The following is a 21792-nucleotide window of genomic DNA, read 5'->3' on the forward strand; positions in this document are numbered from 1 at the left end:
TTTTGTTCGTTTAGCTTTGAGTATCAATGGTGTGGACGCACTACATGTGGTGAATGCAGCTACTTAACAGCCCAGCATCTTTGCACAATGATGGTTTGTACTTTAGCCTTTTTCACAGATAGTAAATCCACACGATTCCATTGTTGTTCCTTTGTCTTGGGCTAGTTTTATTCATAGTGATTAGGTAACTGAGTAAGTAATTTGAATCGGCCTGGCACAGGTGCAACATTTCCACTGCTACCTCAATTCGGCAGGCTTTTTGAATACGTGTGAGCAGTCAAAAAATGAAGGAGGTGCTACCATTTGTCGTATTCAAATCAAAAGGTCACGCAAGATGTTGGAAACTCACGTGTAACTGATTTCACTTTTTCCACTATCAGGTTATTTATGATAGACCAGTCTTCAAGAACCATGGTGTCAACTTTTATTACAATATCTGGATCTTTCAATACCCCCAGTGTATTCCTCGTCATTAAGACTGATTTGACCACAATGTAACTTTCTGTGCCACCTATCCACAGCGTCATTTGATAGTGCATTGTCGCCATACACTTCCACCAACTTAGCATGCATTGTTGCAGCATTATCCCCCTTCAAATACGGAAAATGAATTACAAAGTGGCTTCACCGTCTCCCTAGAACTGAACTGTTAGAGGTTTCTGGAATTAGAGCTGCAAATATGTTGATGCTTCTCGCTGCCGCATCTGGCGATCAAACGATACTGTGCGCAATAGGCTAGGCACTATAATCATCAATGTTTAATGCTGTGTTTAATTTCGATGATAAGTAATTTGTAGTAGTGAGTATGATTTGTAGATGACCTGTTATGCCATTGTGTACTTCCTTATCCGCTTTCATTCACTCTAACAAGACTCTCACAGCAGTGACTGATGGGAGCAGTTATTTTGACAGAAGATAGAAGACTGTGTACAAGTTTGGACTCATATGCAGTTGTTTCTGTTCACTAGCGATCTTAGCTTTGAATACTGTGTGCAAAGAGAGTCCTCATTGAATACGTCAGTGAATTCAAACCTTTTCAAATTCAATTACATTTAATATTTCTGTGATCTCTGTGTTAACGTCTGATTTTGTTTACCAGCATGCAGTCGCACTGAACATACGAGGGCAGTTCAATAAGTAATGCAACACATTTTTTTTCTCGGCCAATTTTGGTTGAAAAAACCGGAAATTTCTTGTGGAATATTTTCAAACATTCCCGCTTCGTCTCGTATAGTTTCATTGACTTCCGACAGGTGGCAGCGCTGTACGGAGCTGTTAAAATGGCGTCTGTAACGGATGTTCATTGCAAACAACGGGCAGTGATCGAGTTTCTTTTGACGGAAAACCAGGGCATCTCAGATATTCACAGGCGCTTGCAGAATGTCTACGGTGATCTGACAGTGGACAAAAGCACGGTGAGTCGTTGGGCAAAGCGTGTGTCATCATCGCCGCAAGGTCAAGCAAGACTGTCTGATCTCCCGCGTGCGGGCCGGCCGTGCACAGCTGTGACTCCTGCAATGGCGGAGCGTGCGAACACATTCGTTCGAGATGATCGACGGATCACCATCAAACAACTCTGTGCTCAACTTGACATCTCTGTTGGTAGTGCTGTCACAATTGATCACCAGTTGGGATATTCAAAGGTTTGTTCCCGCTGGGTCCCTCGTTGTCTAACCGAACACCATAAAGAGCAAAGGAGAACCATCTGTGCGGAATTGCTTGCTCGTCATGTGGCTGAGGGTGACAATTTCTTGTCAAAGATTGTTACAGGCGATGAAACATGGGTTCATCACTTCGAACCTGAAACAAAACGGCAATCAATGGAGTGGCGCCACACCCACTCCCCTACCAAGAAAAAGTTTAAAGCCATACCCTCAGCCGGTAAAGTCATGGTTACAGTCTTCTGGGACGCTGAAGGGGTTATTCTGTTCGATGTCCTTCCCCATGGTCAAACGATCAACTCTGAAGTGTATTGTGCTACTCTTCAGAAATTGAAGAAACGACTTCAGCGTGTTCGTAGGCACAAAAATGTGAACGAACTTCTCCTTCTTCCCTGCCGCCGTTGGATAAGCAGCTGAGCAGCAAGTCGTATACTCCTAGCTCACTCATTTGTTACATAGTTTAATTCTTAATTTCTTTGCGTGTTTTTGGTACTTGCATTGTTTAATTCATAAATTTCGGGCGTATTATAGTATTTGAGAGTTGTAGCATCGCGTCTTAGTACCTGAATAGTGTAAATTCGCGTAGTCTCCTTCCGCCGCCGAGCAGTGTGTCAGCAGCGCGCAAGTAGCAGCATTACTGCATTTACTAGGCAATCTTCTATTTTAATAACCGTTTAAATTTTGTTGATTTGTTTGCGCTCTCTGTAGATTAGTTCAGACGTTCTTTGCAAAACAGTTTTTAGCATTGATAGGGACTGCAACTGCTGTGTTCGGATGCAGGCTGAGTTGGCATCCCTTCGCTCCCAGCTTCAGGCAGTGTTGGCTTCGGTCACACAGCTTGAGGCTGTTGCCAATGGGCATCACTGTGGGGGTCCGGATGGGGGTTTGTCGGGGACGGCCAGCTCGTCCCACGCATCCCCTGATCGGACTACGACTGTGGTTGCCCGGGATACTGCCCGCATTGAGGCTGATCCCTCACCTGTGGTAAAGTGGGAGGTCGTCTCAAGGTGTGGCAGGGGGCGAAAGACATTCCGGAAGGCTGAACGGAAAGCCTCTCCAGTTTGTCTGACGAACCGGTTTCAGGCTCTGTCTCAGGCTGATACTGATCTTCGGCCTGACATGGCTGCTTGTTCTGTTCCAGAGGTTGCCCCTCAGTCTGCAAGATCCAGGCAGTCGCAGAGGGTGGGCTTACTGGTAGTTGGGAGCTCCAACGTCAGGCGCGTAATGGGGCCCCTTAGGGAAATGGCAGCAAGAGAGGGGAAGAAAACCAATGTGCACTCCGTGTGCATACCGGGGGGAGTCATTCCAGATGTGGAAAGGGTCCTTCCGGATGCCATGAAGGGTACAGGGTGCACCCAGCTGCAGGTGGTCGCTCATGTCGGCACCAATGATGTGTGTCGCTATGGATCGGGGGAAATCCTCTCTGGCTTCCGCCGGCTATCTGATTTGGTGAAGACTGCCAGTCTCGCTAGCGGGATGAAAGCAGAGCTCACCATCTGCAGCATCGTCGACAGGACTGACTGCGGACCTTTGGTACAGAGCCGAGTGGAGGGTCTGAATCAGAGGCTGAGACGGTTCTGCGACCGTGTGGGCTGCAGATTCCTCGACTTGCGCCATAGGGTGGTGGGGTTTCGGGTTCCGCTGGATAGGTCAGGAGTCCACTACACGCAACAAGCGGCTACACGGGTAGCAGGGGTTGTGTGGCGTGGGCTGGGCGGTTTTTTAGGTTAGATGGCCTTGGGCAAGTACAGAAAGGGCAACAGCCTCAACGGGTGCGGGGCAAAGTCAGGACATGCGGGGACCAAGCAGCAATCGGTATTGTAATTGTCAACTGTCGAAGCTGCGTTGGTAAAGTACCAGAACTTCAAGCACTGATAGAAAGCACCGAAGCTGAAATCGTTATAGGTACAGAAAGCTGGCTTAAGCCAGAGATAAATTCTGCCGAAATTTTTACAAAGGTACAGACGGTGTTTAGAAAGGATAGATTGCATGCAACCGGTGGTGGAGTGTTCGTCGCTGTTAGTAGTAGTTTATCCTGTAGTGAAGTAGAAGTGGATAGTTCCTGTGAATTATTATGGGTGGAGGTTACACTCAACAACCGAACTAGGTTAATAATTGGCTCCTTTTACCGACCTCCCGACTCAGCAGCATTAGTGGTAGAACAACTGAGAGAAAATTTGGAATACATTTCACATAAATTTTCTCAGCATGTTATAGTCTTAGGTGGAGATTTCAATTTACCAGATATAGACTGGGACACTCAGATGTTTAGGACGGGTGGTAGGGACAGAGCATCGAGTGACATTATACTGAGTGCACTATCCGAAAATTACCTCGAGCAATTAAACAGAGAACCGACTCGTGGAGATAACATCTTGGACCTACTGATAACAAACAGACCCGAACTTTTCGACTCTGTATGTACAGAACAGGGAATCAGTGATCATAAGGCCGTTGTAGCATCCCTGAATATGGAAGTTAATAGGAATATAAAAAAGGGGAGGAAGGTTTATCTGTTTAGCAAGAGTAATAGAAGGCAGATTTCAGACTACCTAACAGATCAAAACGAAAATTTCTGTTCCGACACTGACAATGTTGAGTGTTTATGGAAAAAGTTCAAGGCAATCGTAAAATGCGTTTTAGACAGGTACGTGCCGAGTAAAACTGTGAGGGACGGGAAAAACCCACCGTGGTACAACAACAAAGTTAGGAAACTACTGCGAAAGCAAAGAGAGCTCCACTCCAAGTTTAAACGCAGCCAAAACCTCTCCGACAAACAGAAGCTAAACGATGTCAAAGTTAGCGTTAAGGAGGGCTATGCGTGAAGCGTTCAGTGAATTCGAAAGTAAAATTCTATGTACCGACTTGACAGAAAATCCTAGGAAGTTCTGGTCTTACGTTAAATCAGTAAGTGGCTCGAAACAGCATATCTAGACACTACGGGATGATGATGGCATTGAAACAGAGGATGACACGCGTAAAGCTGAAATACTAAACACCTTTTTCCAAAGCTGTTTCACAGAGGAAGACCGCACTGCAGTTCCTTCTCTAAATCCTCGCACAAACGAAAAAATGGCTGACATCGAAATAAGTGTCCAAGGAATAGAAAAGCAACTGGAATCACTCAATAGAGGAAAGTCCACTGGACCTGACGGGATACCAATTCGATTCTACACAGAGTACGCGAAAGAACTTGCCCCCCTTCTAACAGCCGTGTACCGCAAGTCTCTAGAGGAACGGAGGGTTCCAAATGATTGGAAAAGAGCACAGATAGTCCCAGTCTTCAAGAAGGGTCGTCGAGCAGATGCGCAAAACTATAGACCTATATCTCTGACGTCGATCTCTTGTAGAATTTTAGAACATGTTTTTTGCTCGAGTATCATGTCATTTCTGGAAACCCAGAATCTACTATGTAGGAATCAACATGGATTCCGGAAACAGCGATCGTGTGAGACCCAACTCGCTTTATTTGTTCATGAGACCCAGAAAATATTAGATACAGGCTCCCAGGTAGATGCTATTTTTCTTGACTTCCGGAAGGCGTTCGATACAGTTCCGCACTGTCGCCTGATAAACAAAGTAAGAGCCTACGGAATATCAGACCAGCTGTGTGGCTGGATTGAAGAGTTTTTAGCAAACAGAACACAGCATGTTGTTATCAATGGAGAGACGTCTACAGACGTTAAAGTAACATCTGGCGTGCCACAGGGGAGTGTTATGGGACCATTGCTTTTCACAATATATATAAATGACCTAGTAGATAGTGTCGGAAGTTCCATGCGGCTTTTCGCGGATGATGCTGTAGTATACACAGAAGTTGCAGCATTAGAAAATTGTAGCGAAATGCAGAAAGATCTGCAGCGGATAGGCACTTGGTGCAGGGAGTGGCAACTGACCCTTAACATAGACAAATGTAATGTATTGCGAATACATAGAAAGAAGGATCCTTTATTGTATGATTATATGATAGCGGAACAAACACTGGTAGCAGTTACTTCTGTAAAATATCTGGGAGTATGCGTGCGGAACGATTTGAAGTGGAATGATCATATAAAATTAATTGTTGGTAAGGCGGGTACCAGGTTGAGATTCATTGGGAGAGTGCTTAGAAAATGTAGTCCATCAACAAAGGAGGTCGCTTACAAAACAATCGTTCGACCTATACTTGAGTATTGCTCATCAGTGTGGGATCCGTACCAGATCGGTCTGACGGAGGAGATAGAGAAGATCCAAAGAAGAGCGGCGCGTTTCGTCACAGGGTTATTTGGTAACCGTGATAGCGTTACGGAGATGTTTAATAAACTCAAGTGGCAGACTCTGCAAGAGAGGCGCTCTGCATCGCGGTGTTGCTTGCTCGCCAGGTTTCGAGAGGGTGCGTTTCTAGATGAGGTATCGAATATATTGCTTCCCCCTACTTATACCTCCCGAGGAGATCACGAATGTAAAATTAGAGAGATTAGAGCGCGCATGGAGGCTTTCAGACAGTCGTTCTTCCCGCGAACCATACGCAACTGGAACAGGAAAGGGAGGTAATGACAGTGGCACGTAAAGTGCCCTCCGCCACACACCGTTGGGTGGCTTGCGGAGTATAAATGTAGATGTAGATGTAGATGACAACGCAAGACCTCACACAAGTCTTCGCACCCGAGAGGAGCTCACAAAACTTCAGTGGACTGTTCTTCCTCATGCACCCTACAGCCCCGATCTCGCACCGTCGGATTTCCATACGTTTGGCCCAATGAAGGACGCAATCCGTGGGAGGCACTACGCGGATGATGAAGAAGTTATTGATGCAGTACGACGTTGGCTCCGACATCGACCAGTGGAATGGTACCGTGCAGGCATACAGGCCCTCATTTCAAGGTGGCGTAAGGCCGTAGCATTGAATGGAGATTACGTTGAAAAATAGTGTTGTGTAGCTAAAAGATTGGGGAATCACCTGGTGTATTTCAATGCTGAATAAAACAACCCCTGTTTCAGAAAAAAAATGTGTTGCATTACTTATTGAACTGCCCTCGTAGCATCGACTGCTAGGAAAGTTTACTTAATGATATGCTTACCTTTACATCAGAATGATTCCCAAAACCAGCTTTCATTATTTTACTATAGGGCAAATCTCCACTTTACTGATCAGTTTTGATCATTTTGGCCGGGCGAGGTGGCCAAGTGGTTCTAGGCGCTGCAGTCTGTAACCGCGCGACCGCTACGGTCGCAGGTTCGAATCCTGCCTCGGGCATGGATGTGTGTGATGTCCTTAGGTTAGTTACATTTAAGTAGTTCTAAGTTCTAGGGGACTAATGACCTCAGAAGTTAAGTCTCAAAGTGCTCAGAGCCATTTGAACCATTTGATAATTTCGCCCATTTAATTTTTCCTTTTCTGTTGTTTATTTCCTTTGTGTGCCAGAGGCTTCTCAACGCTGTAGGTCCTGGGGCAAATATCAGTTGATTCACGCTAATTCCCCCCTCCCGACAAAGAAAATATATGAGTGTAGCAACTAACTGATGGAACCGGACTGCCCAAAAAGCACTTTTTCTTTCAACGGATGCAGGAAGGCATTGGTGGCACACAGACACAATAATAAGAGTAAAAAAGGAGCAAACAATGAGAGAGACCAGAATATTGCGTTCTACCATATGTAGGGGCAACTTCCACAAGAACCAACTACGCTCTATCTCAGAAAGTTGTCAGGCCCGAATCTTCTGGGCAGCATGAAAGATAATTGTGGACTTCGTATATCTGGGGTCGATCACATTCTGCACGAATGTAGAAAACCTTTAATTGAACAATGCAACACTGTGTCTCCTTATGTTGCAGTAAACATATACACAGTGTAGAGCTCGGGCAGGAAAATAAATCTGCACTGACCTAGCAAAGCTTAATGGAAAAGCAAATGTTCAATTGTGAAAAAATGTTTCTCATCTCCTCAGCTACGCCAGCTATGTAAATCGCCCAGGTTGCTGTTAAACTGTTGTGGAGCAGCCAGTGTCCTTCATCTTGATCTTCTTCTTCTTCCTTAGTGTTTGTTCTGAATGCTGGCAGGGTCTACTGTTTTGGTTCCCTGTAGCCATTTTATCCAATATTGTGTCTCATCATGGTGCAGGCGCAAGATCTTGAGCTCTTCATGAAGCATTTCAAGTCTCGCTGCCTATGTCATCCTACTGGCTGTTTAGCAGTTACTCTCAAACTAAAACCAGTCTTCACGACTGTTGTTTTGTCTGCCCTAAGAACATGCCTGTACCATCACAGACAGCTTTCTCTCATCTTGCCTAATGTCGGCGTTACTCCACATAATTGGCGAATCTCGTGACCTGTGACAAGATTGGCAGCGTTAATCGAGATGTCCATCAGAGAATCTTTATTTTCATTATATCAAGTCACTGTTTCACTTCTTTTGTTGAAGAACACCATTTGGCACCATGTAGTACAACTGAAAGGATTGCAGATCTGTGTACTTTCCACTTGAGTCTCTCTGGAATCTTTCAGTCACAGATTACACCAGCCACAGTACACCATTTGCGCTTATGTGTCACTCAGACGGTCAGAGATTTCTGAACTGAGATTTCCAACAATGAGATTTAAATATCCACCACTGAAATCGACATAAAGAGGTGGACTGTGACACACCAGCACTTCAACAAAAGACAGAAAGAGAAAGTGACCTTTCCGAAACATCGTGCTCACACTGTGATTTTATATGACAGGACACCAATAAAGAATGTTTTGCAATAACCCAAAAGTTTCAGCCAAATACGAGCAGAGCTGGAGTGTGGCAGAGGAGTCCCAGCTCGGAATATTTTAGAAGGGTTCCCAGTTCTATCACTTGCCTTACAGCTAACGGAGACCTCTCAAAAACTTTGATCAGAAGTAAGATATGGGAATTATTTTTGATTTAGTTACGGGAGAACACGCTTCTGACATGACTTGCTCAGCACGAAAGAGTGACAAGAAAAAAGTGGGCAGTGACAGGAAGTTATGTTTAGTGGAAAGATATAGTAACAAACTGTGACGCCTCCCCCAGAACTGAAACCTGGGTCTGCAGGTGCACAACACAACAAATTTGAAAAACCATACAAATGAAAGTATTCTACAAATCAAGTTGCCGTGTAATCTACACTATTGCGTGAGAAGTTTCAACACAGATTTCCTCGATATTAATGCCGGCGCCAAGGAGTGTGCCAGTTAGGTTAGTCTGCACAGGCTATACTCACCTTCCTCTCCTCTCTCTGCTGGCGCTGCCCCTCGATGAATGCGCGCTTCTGCTCAGCACTCATGCCGCGGAACTTGGAGCCGACTTTGCGCTCGGGGCCGAGGTTGCTGGCGGCTACGTCGGGGTTCTCTGTGAGCAGGTCGCTGTTGAGGCAGTTCTGGATGTCCGCCATGTTGTCCTCCTGCTCACGCTGGTGGTTCCGCCGGCGCTCTTCTTCTTGCTCCTCTGCCTGCCCACACATAGTCCTCATGTTACGTACAACCATATTACACCGAAATTTTTTGAAAGCATTTCTTATATGAAAAGCCTCAGAAACCTGTGGTGGGAGTATGTCATATGCCAGTCAGTAAATCAACCACCAACCATGTTGCCACCGTGTATGTATAATTTGGCTAATGCATGTCAAACAGAACATACAGAAACTTGTCTTGAAGGTGAATGAATATAAACAAAACGCAAGAAAGGACGGTAGGCTAGACATGCCATTTTCTAAGCTCTCAGTAACATACAAGAAACTTGGATTAAAAGCATATTTTATCTGATACAAGAATTCCTTCAAAATATGTTAAACGTCATAAGTAGTGAGTGAGGCAGGAAAGTGTATTATTTGGTATATTAAAATATATGCGTACATAATGTACTTACTAAAATAATATGTATATACGTAATATGAAACTGGAATTTCCCATTTATTGCTGTTTCATTCACCTATCAGTGTGGTTGGGAAGGAGTGGCGGCGGGGGGCTCTGGGAGCAGTCCATTGCTGAAGTGTAGCTAATAGCATTAATAAAATATTCAAATATATAGTAATTTAAAAAACGTTTTAAAATATGACAACATTTTTAAAATTACACTACTGGCCATTAAAATTGCTACACCAAGAATAAATGCAGATGATAAACGGGTATTCTTTGGACAAATATATTATACTAGAACTGACATGTGATTACATTTTCACGCAATTTGAGTGCACAGATCCTAAGAAATCAGTACCCAGAACAATCACCTCTGGCCGTAATAACGACCTTGATACGCCTGGGCATTGAGTCAAATAGAGCTTGGATGGCGTGTACAAGTACAGCTGCCTATGCAGCTTCAACACGATACCACAGTTCATCAAGAGTAGTGACTGGCGTATTGTGACGAGCCAGTTGCTCGGTCACCATTGACCAGACACTTTCAATTGGTGAGCGATCTGGAGAATGTGCTGGCTATGACAGCAGTCGAACATTTTCTGTATCCAGAAAGGCCCGTACAGGACCTGCAACATGCGGTCGTGCATTATCCTGCTGAAATGTAGGGGTTCGCAGGAATCGAATGAAGGGTAGCGGCACGGGTCGTGACACATCTGAAATGTAACGTCCACTGTTCAAAGTGCCGTCAATGCGAACGAGAGGTGACCGAGACGTGTAACCAATGGCACCCCATACCATCACGCCGGGTGATACGCCAGTATGGCGATGACGAATACACGCTTCCAATGTGCGTTCACCGCGATGCCGCCAAACGCGGCTGTGACCATCATGATGCTGTTAACAGAACCTGGATTCAACCGAAAAAAATGACGTTTTGCCATTCGTGCACCCAGGTTCGTCGTTGAGTACACCATCGCAGGCGCTCCTGTCCGTGATGTAGCGTCAAGGGTAATCGCAACCATTGTCTCCGAGCTGATAGTCTATGCTGCTGTAAACGTCGTCGAACTGTTCGTGCAGATAGTTGTTGTCTTGCAAACGTCCCCATCTGTTGACTCAGGGATCGAGACGTGGCTGCACGATCCGTTACAGCCATGCAGATAAGATGCCTGTCATCTCGACTGCTAGTGATACGAGGCCGTTGGAATCCAGCATGACGTTCCGTATTACCCTGCTGAACCCACCGATTACATATTCTGCTAACAGTCATTGGATCTCGACTAACGCGAGCAGCAATGTCACGATTCGATAAACCGCAATCGCGATATGCTACAATCCGACCTTTATCAAAGTCAGAAACGTGATGGTATGCATTTCTCCTCCTTACACGAGGCATCACAACAACGTTTCACCAGGCAACGCTGGTCAACTGCTGTTTGTGTATGAAAAATCGGTTGGAAACTTTCCTCTTGTCAGCACGTTGTAGGTGTCGCCACCGGCGCCAACCTTGTGTGAATGCTCTGAAAAGCTAATCATTTGCATATCACAGCATCTTCTTCCTGTCGGTTAAATTTCGAGTCTGTAGCACGTCATCTTCGTGGTGTAGCAATTTTAATGGCCAGTAGTGTTTTAAATCAGGTGCTTTGAAGGAGTGAGAAGCAGGTGTAGAAGTATCAAGAGCTCAGATGGCAAACCAGTAATAAGCAAAAGAGAGAGAGCTGGAAGGTGGAAGGAATACATAGAATAGATATAAAGATAGAAAGGGAAACTGCAGTGACATGTGCGCATACTTTCAAATGTGTGTGAAATCCTATTGGACCTAACTGCTAAGGTCATCAGTCCCTAAGCTTACACACTACTTAACCTGAGTTATCTTAAGGACAAACACACACACACGCATGCCCGAGGGAGGACTCGAACCTCCGCCGAGACCAGCCGCACAGTCCATGACTGCAGCGCCACAGACCGCTCGGCTAATCCCGCGCGGCCCATACTTTCAAAGGGCGACGCGTGCGGCAGTGCTATGTTGCCTACAGAAGGCACCTCAGACCTGTGTGTGTGTGTGTGTGTGTGTGTGTGCGTGTGAGTGAGTGTGTGTGTGTGTGAGAGAGAGAGAGAGAGAGAGAGAGAGAGAGAATCACCATCGGAGCCCGCTATGGGCCCCGTCTGTTTAAGGCTAGCCAAGTTACTCTCGGCCTCAGTTCTCTGTTTGTATTGCGACAGCTCTTAGTGTACGTAATTGGTTCCTGCTGAATGTTACTTAAATACTGTGTTCAAGCTGTTAATCTTTCCGTTGTGTTCAGTCTACTGGTCATGTTGTACTTATACCTAATTACAACACGACTGGCGACGAGTGCGGTCCTGTTCTTGGTGCAAATATCTGCACTGGCTGGTCCTCCATTTATTCTCACGACGGCTGATGGTGTTACGGGGGACATTTTACGTCGTTTGGTCGAACTGCAAGAATGACTCGCCATGGGGTTACACCGCCAGCCACAGGCGCTGGACAGTCAAACTCAGGTACTTCAATCATTGGGTTCTGTTTTGTCTAGTCGTCACGCTCAGCCTGTGTCACCTACTATTTTTCGTTTATCCACCTCCCATTTCTACATACAATGAGATCGCTGGGGAATGGGAGGCATGTGGGAAACGTCTGCGACAGTACTTTCAAGCTTCTGGGATTACTGACGTTGTTTTATGTTATGCCTTTTAACATTCATGGCTATCGCCGAGAATGTATCAAGACCTGTGCCAAATAGACCATTTGCTGGATCCGTCTTCTTTAATGTTTGATGAAATGTGTGAACTTCTTTCAAAATGTCACCTTAAGCGCACACGTGTTATTGCATCCTGGGTCGAGTTTTACGCTGTAGGAAGCAAGCACATCAATCCTATCGAGCATGGGCGGCTGGAATCCGAGGTTATGTCGTCACTGTCATTTTGTGTCCGATCTGCATAAGATGCCGCATGCTGATCAGATGTTGAGTAATGCTATTATTCGTTTAGCTCATGATCGTACGGTGCGAGGGTGAGCCATCCATTGCGAAACTCGAGCCCTCTACGCGGTTGACGTATCGCACAGTCGTTCGAGGTGTTGCGACATACGGGTAACCAGATTGAGTCGTGGTATGAGGTATCAGCAATCCAACCCTCTCCTGCACACCTTGCTTCAGATGGTTTGCAGAGGGAAGACATGGTCGCGGCGGTCCGCACACACGATCGCAGCGTCAAGGCCTCGGTCCCAGCAGCATCCGCCCCAGCATAGTCCGCTGGTCAGTAAACAGCAACGTGTGCGTTCCACGCTCCCATCCTGCCCTTACTATTTCATTAACCATGAGCGCCCAGACTGCCCAAAACCCTGGGCTACCTGTCGTAATCGCAGCGAAAAAGGTCACATTGCTTCTGTTTGGAATACAAAAATTATGTTGCCTATGTCTGTTGCGCCAAAGGAGTTTTTCATTGACATTATGGATTTTCGTAAAGTTCTGCACATGCAAACGAATATAGGAGCTGGGGTGACCTTGTTAAACTCACAAACTTATATGGACTTGGGCCACCTTCCGCTTCTCTGTGTCACGAAATTTAGTAAATGATAATAAACAGAGTATTGCTGTTCTCGGCCAATTCTCTGCCTCAATGATCTACAAGTCAGTAGTCTGGTCATTCACATTTCTTGTTGTAGATAATGCTTGTATGGAGTATCTTTTTGGATTAGATGCTTTTAAATTGTTTGGTTTTACTATTTCAGATGAAGTGAATTAGTGTCTGAATAAGTGCCTGATACACCTTTAGATGTATTGTGTTCTGAGTTTTCCTTTTCGTTCTCTCCTGTATTTTGGTGTGCCAACAGCTTTCAAGCGCACTTTACCATGAAACCTTCCGCTCGGCCTCGTTTTTCCCGGGCCTACTTGGTTCCAGTGGCACTCAGGGAACAAGTCAAAAAGGAAATAAATGACCTCATGGAATCCGGCTGTGTTCAGCGTATTTCATCAGGTGAATAGTGTACCCCCTTAGTTGTAGTAAAGAAACAGTCGGGGCAGTTAACGTCTCTGTGGTGATTTTCAAGTTGTTGTGAACGCACAATCTATGATGGTCATATACCCGATACTAAGCCGTGGCGAACTCTTTGCAAAGTTATCAGGTGCTCAATGTCAGATGCCTATTTACAACTCTCTTTAGATACAAAGTCACAACGTATGTTAGTTGTCAGTATCTCTTTTGGAACTGCACCAATACTTGCCGCTTTTGGAGTTCCCAGCGCTCCCGCTATTTTTCAACGTTTCTTTGGAACTACTTACAGCGTCTGTGCCAGGTTGTGCAAACTATTTGGATAACATTTTAGTTTCCGGTGCCTCCTCTGAGGAACATTTGCAAAATCTCCTTACTCTTTTTTTCTGTGCTCCAAGCGACTGGGCTGAAGTGTAACTTGGAGAAATGTCAATTTTTTTCAACCTTCTATCGTTTATCTCGGGTTTGAAATTCCTCACTAGGGTCTCGAACTCCTGCATAAACAAGTTTATGCTACTGCGTCGCTTCGACGCCCTACGTTAGTCGCAGAACTTCAGGTTTTTGTAGGCAAAGTCGCCCACTGCCATAAATTTTTCCCTTGGGCAGCGACAATCACGCAGCCGTTACATGCCTGGTCGCCGGCTTGTGAAACCATGTTGTCATTCTTAATACCATTATGCAGTCGGCTCCCTGCTTAGTGACGTACTAGCCACACCTCCACTTGGTACCTAAGTCGGACGCTTCAGAGTACGGGTTGGTGGTGGTACTGGCTCAGGTATAAGGAAACTGTATATGCTGTGAAGAAATTCTGCGTTTGTCTCTAAGGTACCAAATTCAACCTGGTCACCGAACACAAACCATTGGTTTCCTTATTCAGTCCTTCTGCGTCTATACCAAGTAAAACGGCACATCAGATTCAACGTTGGGCTCTTTTCCTTTCGCGTTACAACTACACGATTCATTTCCGCCCTACGAGTCAACACGCTAATGCCGATGCCGGCCGGTTCGGATTCAGGATTTCATCAGGAGGAATTTCTTTGTTTTCACATTGCACCCGGACGGGGTGGCCGAGCGGTTCTAGGCGATACAGTATGGAACCGCGCGACCGCTACGGTCGCAGGTTCGAATCCTGCCTTGGGCATGGATGTGTGTGATGTTCTTAGGTTAGTTAGGTTTAAATAGTTCTAAGTTCTAAGGGACTGATGACCTCAGATGTTAAGTCCCATAGTGCTCAGAGCCATTTTTTCACATTGCACAGCAGATGGTTGACGGTTTTCCTGTAACTAGCACATGGATCCCGAAAACTATAGCTCCGGAAACCGTTTGGCAGAAGGTCATAGCATTCGCACTACGTGTTTGGCCAGAGTCACCATCTTCTCGTGCGTCCGACCACTTCCGTAATTATTACATATTTCGACATCGATTCTGTGTTGTGGATGGCGTTCTGCTTTCAGACATGGATCACGCGGCCCTTCTGGTAGTGATCCTCTCAGTGCTTCGGTCGCACATTGTCCGTTTGTTACATGCAGATCATTGGGATCTATCCTGCAGGAAAGCGTAGACCCATCGACACGTGTTTTGGCCCGGCTCGCACAGTGACATTACCCACCTGGTTGACTCGTGTTCACAGTGTGCGATACACAAGCAGCTCCCTGGGCGTCGTTGTCTCCTTGTATACATGTGGGTTTCGCTGGCTCCTTTCCCAACGCTTATTGGCTGTTGGTCGATGACGCATGTTCTTGTTTTCCATAAGTGTTTCTACATCCACAGCTGCTAATGTCGCAGCCTTGTCCAAAAAATTTTCGCTCAAAGACTTGCCCACGATGTTAGTGTCCGATAATGGTCCGCAATTTTCATTGTAAGAGTTTGCGGCATTTTGCAATTCCCGTGCTACCCGTCACATCCTCGCGCCGCTGTTCGATCCACAACCTAATGGTGAGGCGGAACGCCTAGTGCGAACGTTCAAACTTCACATGAAAGATATGTTGCCAGCTCTGCATCCGATGTTGCCTTAGATCGGTTTCTTTCCTTTCGCCGTTTGGCGAGAAGCGCCTGGTGGAGCTACTCCACAGGCTCCAGCTGCGTCCTCCACCTGGTGGACATCTTGTGCAGCCGCCGCGCCTGTTCCAGCCAGGTGTGACTGTCTGTGCCCATGGTTTCGGGCGTCCCCCTAAGTGGATTCCAGCTGTCATCACCAGGTGCTGGGTGCGGCACCTCTGTGGCATCCACAAGGGGGACGGCCTCTGCTCGAGGGACCACGATCAGCTTCGACTTCACGTGAACGGCCGCGTGCCTCCAGACCTCTCACCACCACCTCCGAGCCCATCCACATCGGGCATCACATCATCTGCTGCTGCTGTTTGTCAACTCCCGTGCGGATGAGAGCAATCATCCTCGGAGGCCAAACAAGCAGTTCCTCTATTGCTTCTGACATCATCGTCATGTATTCCGTCACACATTCCTGAGCAACCACTGATACCAGTATCATCAACACCACGACGCCCGAGTTCGACATAGAACGGTCTCGACGTCGCCGGTGCTGCCGTATGGTTTGACACGGGAAGGTGGGCATAGAATGCGTCCATGGCTGAAGCACTTCAAACCGTACGCTCCCGTTGCAGCTTGCCACCTTAGCTAGGGCCCAGCGGACGAAGAGAACAGCACAGACGTCTCAAGAATACTTGATTTCCCTAAGAGAGGAGGAATGCTGTAATGCGTATGCGTACTTTCAAAAGACCGAGCGTGCGGCAATGTTCTGTCGTCCGCAGAGGGCGACTCTGAAAGTGTTTATGTGTGTGTGTGTGTGTGTTTGTGTGTGAGAGAGAGAGAGAGAGGGAGAGAGAGAGAGAGAGAGAGATCACCGCCAGAGCCCGCCAAGGGCCGCAGTCTGTTTAAAGGTAGCCAAGCTACGCTTGGCCTAGTTCTCTATGTGTATTGCGACATCTCTTTTGTACATAATTGGTTCCTGCTAAATGTCAATTAAATACTGCTTAATTACAACAGAAATGAACTTTAAGCCAATGCTATAGAAAAACAAGAGGAAATAGATAAAGATAAGGTGGAAGATATGATACTTCGAGAAGAATTTCACAGAACACTGAATAATATAAATCGAAAGAAGACCTCTGAAGTGGACAACACTCCCTCAGAATAACTGAGCTCCTTAGTAGAGCCAAGCAGGATGCCATTATTCCAACTAGTGCTCTAGATATATGAGACAGACGAAGTATCCTCAGACTTCAAGATGAATTTAATAATTCTGGTTCCAAAGAAGGCTAGTGCTGACAGTCGTGAATATTGTCGAACTATTAGTTTAATAAGCAGTGTCTGAAAAATTCTGATGTATTATTAACAGAAGAATAAAAATAACTGTTGGAATCTGACCTCAGAGTGATTCAATTTCGGATTTGGTGCTGTATGACATTCATTTGCTTATTTTCCGCCACAAGGAAAAAGTTTATGAAAAAAGGAAAATATAAATGTACACTTCTATCTTTCATTACTGGCATAACAAATTTTCTTTCTTTGCTCTGCATTGCTAATGGAAATGTAAGTTTTCGAAACCTGTCTCCAAATGAAATTCAAAGAAAGAAACTGTAGCTGTTCGTTGGATTTTTTTTCTCCTACGACATGGATTATACAGTTGCGGACCGGATACTAGCATCCACCACATAGAAACGCAGCAACATATTATCGTGGAGAAATTCCAGCCAAGCGCCTCCCTAGAACCGTTACACTTTCGGCAGGCAGCATGTATTTCGTATCATTTGCTTTCAGCTTGCTTCAGGGAAACAACAGTCCAGTTTCCCTGTATCTATTTTTCATTAAAAATTTTCATTACAATGATCCTCATTTCCTGCAACGTGAAGATACCCGTAGAGTCAAACGAATTTTGACCTTCACAGTCTAATAACAGAGCAACCCATTTCAGTGTGACGGTGTTGTGATGTAACAAACAGAGATTCGCCTTGTGAAGAATACGATACACATAACTAGTGAAGAGCATAATGTAGCTCATGCGAGGTAACTTGGCTCCTGTGCAGAAACACTTTCTCGTTCTCAGTGCTGAGTAAGCCCACACTTCTGTTCTGAAAGGATGACCGCCTGCGTTTGTGTCATCTACTGAGTAGTACGCTTCAGCTGTTATGAGAGAAAGATTCTATCCCCGCCTCGGCTACACCGCGGGAATGGAAGCGTGCGCATGCCGGCTGCACGGCGACTTTTTCAGACACGATTTTAAAGAACCTAAAAAAAAAAAATGATTCTCTCACATCTCATAGATCATTCGCCAGCTTCATGATGAAATGCGTATAATTTCCTTAATGGTCATAGTTGTGATGTTTCTATATTAAGTAAGGTAACGCACGAAATTTGAATAATTTGCAATAAAAAATACGGATCGCTACGATTTTGAACTTTTTGGATGTTAGATCATACATTTCTGTGTGCGAGATGTATATAATATATTGAATTTTTCTTTAAACTTGAGACGATAACTACCTGTTGAGTCTCGAGAAGATAGGTTGTATGTGGAACACTCACTTCCGATGGCACAGGCAAACGGTAGAATGAAAGTGATTCATAATACCTTCATACCTCAAAAACGGTATCAGATACCGATACGAGTTTTCGGCAAATGATAGCACGCAAAGCAAAGAGTATTTTTCCACATAGTGAACATGCGGAACTTTCTTATGAACTGTGATATACGAGTAACTACAGATTTTTCAGTGAAATAATGTAATTATTTGAAGTGCCATCAATAGGTGGTGAAATGAGAATTAGTATTGATTTTTGATAACGTAAGTGAAGGAATCACACGTTTGTTTTTATGCCAAGCATGAGCTTTTCTCTATCTATTGACCTGATTTGTCCTAATTTTCGCTTTCAGGATAGTGTTTGAAATGCATTTAGCATTTTCTTAAGGGCAATAAGGGGACCATAGCCTAACCAATAAAAACACTCCGATACCACGAAACAACCTCCTCCATACTTCATTCGTGGCACTAGACATGATTGCAGGTAAAGTTTTCAAGGTAGTCTCCAAACCCAAAACTCTTCAATCAGCTTGCCACAGGGTATAGCTTCATTACTGTTTCCAACCACCCACTGCTCAGTGCATCGCTGTTCACCTCACGCCAAGCGTCGCTTAGCACTGATTACAGAAGTGTGAGGAGTATAAGGAGCTGCTCGACCGTTGTACCTCATGTTTTTCTCCCCTTCCACTGATTTTATGTGATTTTTTACAACCACCCTCTGCGGTGGTCGACTGTCCCTGTCCGTCATTACATGGGGCCTGCCTGGTCTTGGTTTAGCTGCGAGTGTTTCTGCACGTTTCTACTTCACAATTACATCAGCCACAGTCGATCTGGAGAGCTTTAGATGGGTTGGAATAGCCCTGATGGATTTGTTATTCAGGTGACATCAAATGCCTGGACCACACTCGAAGTCGCTGAGTTCTCCTGGACGACCAATTCTGCTCTTACTGCTTCTCTATTGACGACACAGTGCTCCCTGCCGAGGCGAGGTCCACGAGGAAGGCTGGCCGTGGCTCGAACATCACAGCACGTGATACTGTGTATCGTACGAGTGCCAGCAGCTGTCAACGGCGGGGAGCAAGTAACAGTTAGATACGAGTTTAATAATTCTTGGCTGCGCGTTTCAACGCCTGCAAGTTCTCGACAGCATATGACAAAGTTAAGACCTTCAGTGGGTACCTTCTCAAAAACATATTGATTTTCTGTGGGCCCGGCTCGAAGCCGGGCGTTCGCAAAGTGTGAACGACAAGCCGACTAGTGTGACGTCACAAGCACGTTGCGGTGCCCGTATTTCTCGAGGGGTACGTGTGTACCCTCGTGACGTAGGCGCCGCCCTCTGTCTTCTCGTGGGCCTCGACTTCCTGCCTCCTTTCACAGTGGCAGATCTGTCTCCCTTGACGTCTAATGGTCAGTTCCAGAACATAGGGGTGTCCAAATGCTTTCGATCAGATAGTGTACAAGCGGCGACTGAAGACTCCCTATCCTCTCAGCATCATAGATCCAGGACCGTGCAGCCTACGCGTAAGTCCGGTCCCGTAAGACTGTGACGAGTGCTCTCCCAGGCGAAGAGGAGTCATAGGGCTGAGGGCCGAGAGAAGACGAGCTGCGTAAACAGCGAGTGCTGGCCTGCATACGACGGTTTGATTGCTACACACAAGCACAAACGTGACAGCAGTTTTGGTGCTAACGCATTTCGCGTATATCACGTTGCACTGTACAGGAACTGAAAAGGAGTAATAAAAAACTCTTCAGCAATATTACTTCAAATACAACTTACCATAAAGCGATTACCGGCTTTATTTTCGAGCTTTTGTGACGTCTGCGTCCCAGACCGTCATAAAATGTAAAAAAAAATACAGATTTTATATCTCGTGGTACAGAAACACAAATGCTGTGGAAGGAAAAATGGTAAGGAAAAGACACACCACTATACATACATCTGCATTCATTTTGAAAATGTAAGTAGCTTTACTGTTCTTTGCAAGGTGACTGTTATTTTCGAATAATTGTTCTTGAAAATATTTCACAAAATGTGTTAGGAAGTGATCTCTTTTACATCTTAACTACGAATACACGTCCGCCCCACTAGCTGAACGGTCAGCGCGTTGGATTACCACTCACGGTGGCCCGGGTTCAATTCCCGACTGGGGTGGGAGGTTTTCTCCCCTCAGGGATTGGGTGTTGCGCTCTCCTCATCATCATTTCATCTCCATTGTCGACGCCCAATGTGGCGTCGCACTCAGTAAGACTTTCATTTGGCGGCCGAACTTCCCGCCTGGGAACTAAAAATGGCTCTGAGCACTATGGGACTCAACTGCTGTGGTCATAAGTCCCCTAAAACTTAGAACTACTTAAACCTAACTAACCTAAGGACATCACACACATCCATGCCCGAGGCAGGATTCGAACCTGCGACCGTAGCGGTCGTGCGGTTCCAGACTGTAGCGCCTTTAACCGCTCGGCCACTCCGGCCGGCGCCTGGGAACTCCCGGTCACTGACGCCATACGATCATTTCCATTTTTACGAATACATGTCTCAGAGAAGTATAGTATAGGTAATTGCTGTTTCCAGAAGCTGTTTAAAGATGTGTCTGTGATCTGCAGTGCTTATGTACTATCAGAGTCATCACACCTAAGTTTTTAAGTCAACTGGTATTCTTCAACGACAATTAGAAATATTAAATCAGATGACTGTTTCAAGACACCTCTGCGCATGTTAGGTACTTATGAGTTAATGTTACTGTTTGTCCCACTTGTTGTGAAGTCATCACCACTGGTCACAAGTGCTTCAGACTTATTGCTCCGCCGGCCGCAGTAGCCGAGCGGTTCTAGGCGCTTCAGTCTGGAACCGCGCGACCACTACGGTCGCTGGTTCGAATTCTGCCTTGGGCATGGATGTGTGTGATGTCCTTAGGTTAGTTAGGTTTAACTAGTTCTAAGTTCTAGGGGACTGATGACCTCAGAAGTTGAGTCCGATAGTGCTCAGAGCCATTTGAACTTATTGCTCCAATTTATGAATTGTAGTAATGAATGTAATACGTAACTTCCTATGTATAACACATGCTTACGTCATTCTGGAGTATTTCTATGTTAGGTGCATGTTCTTTGTAGGTTCCGTAATTTACAGTACAACTTGGCACATAACACGTACGTACCATTTCCTGCACCTAGATCAAGTACCGGAAGTATAAATGTTTTTCGAAAGCAATAAAAACCATATTGCAAATGCTTCAACAAGGATTAATTATGTAATAGAAGAGCATAAAAAGGTCTACTGTGAAGATAGACGCGTCTTCATGCTTACTTTTTAAGTATGAATATTAATATACTTGTAACAAGTACTGAGTGGCTGAGTATCAATTCTGTGCACCAACAGAATTTACCTCATGTGGCGCGACGAATCTCGAAATAGACCAACTCAGTCATATCAAAAACGGCAGTTTCAGAGTGTTGCTGCCCCCTTCCACCCGTTGAAGAAATTTCTGCCGACGCCGATGGATTTTACATACAGCTCGTTCAGGCGCGCCACCTGCTTCTCGGTGCCATGTGGACTATGAGCCATTTGTCACAGGCTCCGTAACTCGTAGCCTACGTTCCTGCTCCACAAGAAGGGCGCTCTGCTGCGCAGGTCGTATTATAATGGAAATAGCATCATTTGTAAAAAAAAAAAAAAAAAAAAAACCCCTTCTGTATGTGTACGACATTGCAATGCCTGTGTTATTCTGATGATGATGCACTGCGGCGA

The 21792-nt window shown here is 45.5% G+C and overlaps 1 protein-coding gene across 1 annotated transcript in view; it reads right to left on the bottom strand.

The window, feature by feature from the left end:
* The window catches only part of LOC124594354 (RIB43A-like with coiled-coils protein 2), a 135610-nt gene that overhangs the window by 38292 nt on the left and 75526 nt on the right, over positions 1-21792 (bottom strand). The window contains exon 5 of the mRNA XM_047132722.1: positions 8871-9098. Coding sequence (XP_046988678.1) covers positions 8871-9098 — 228 coding nt within the window. The remainder of the gene's footprint in view (positions 1-8870; positions 9099-21792) is intronic.

Source organism: Schistocerca americana, chromosome 2 (assembly GCF_021461395.2).
Source record: "Schistocerca americana isolate TAMUIC-IGC-003095 chromosome 2, iqSchAmer2.1, whole genome shotgun sequence".
Taxonomy (NCBI): domain Eukaryota; kingdom Metazoa; phylum Arthropoda; class Insecta; order Orthoptera; family Acrididae; genus Schistocerca; species Schistocerca americana.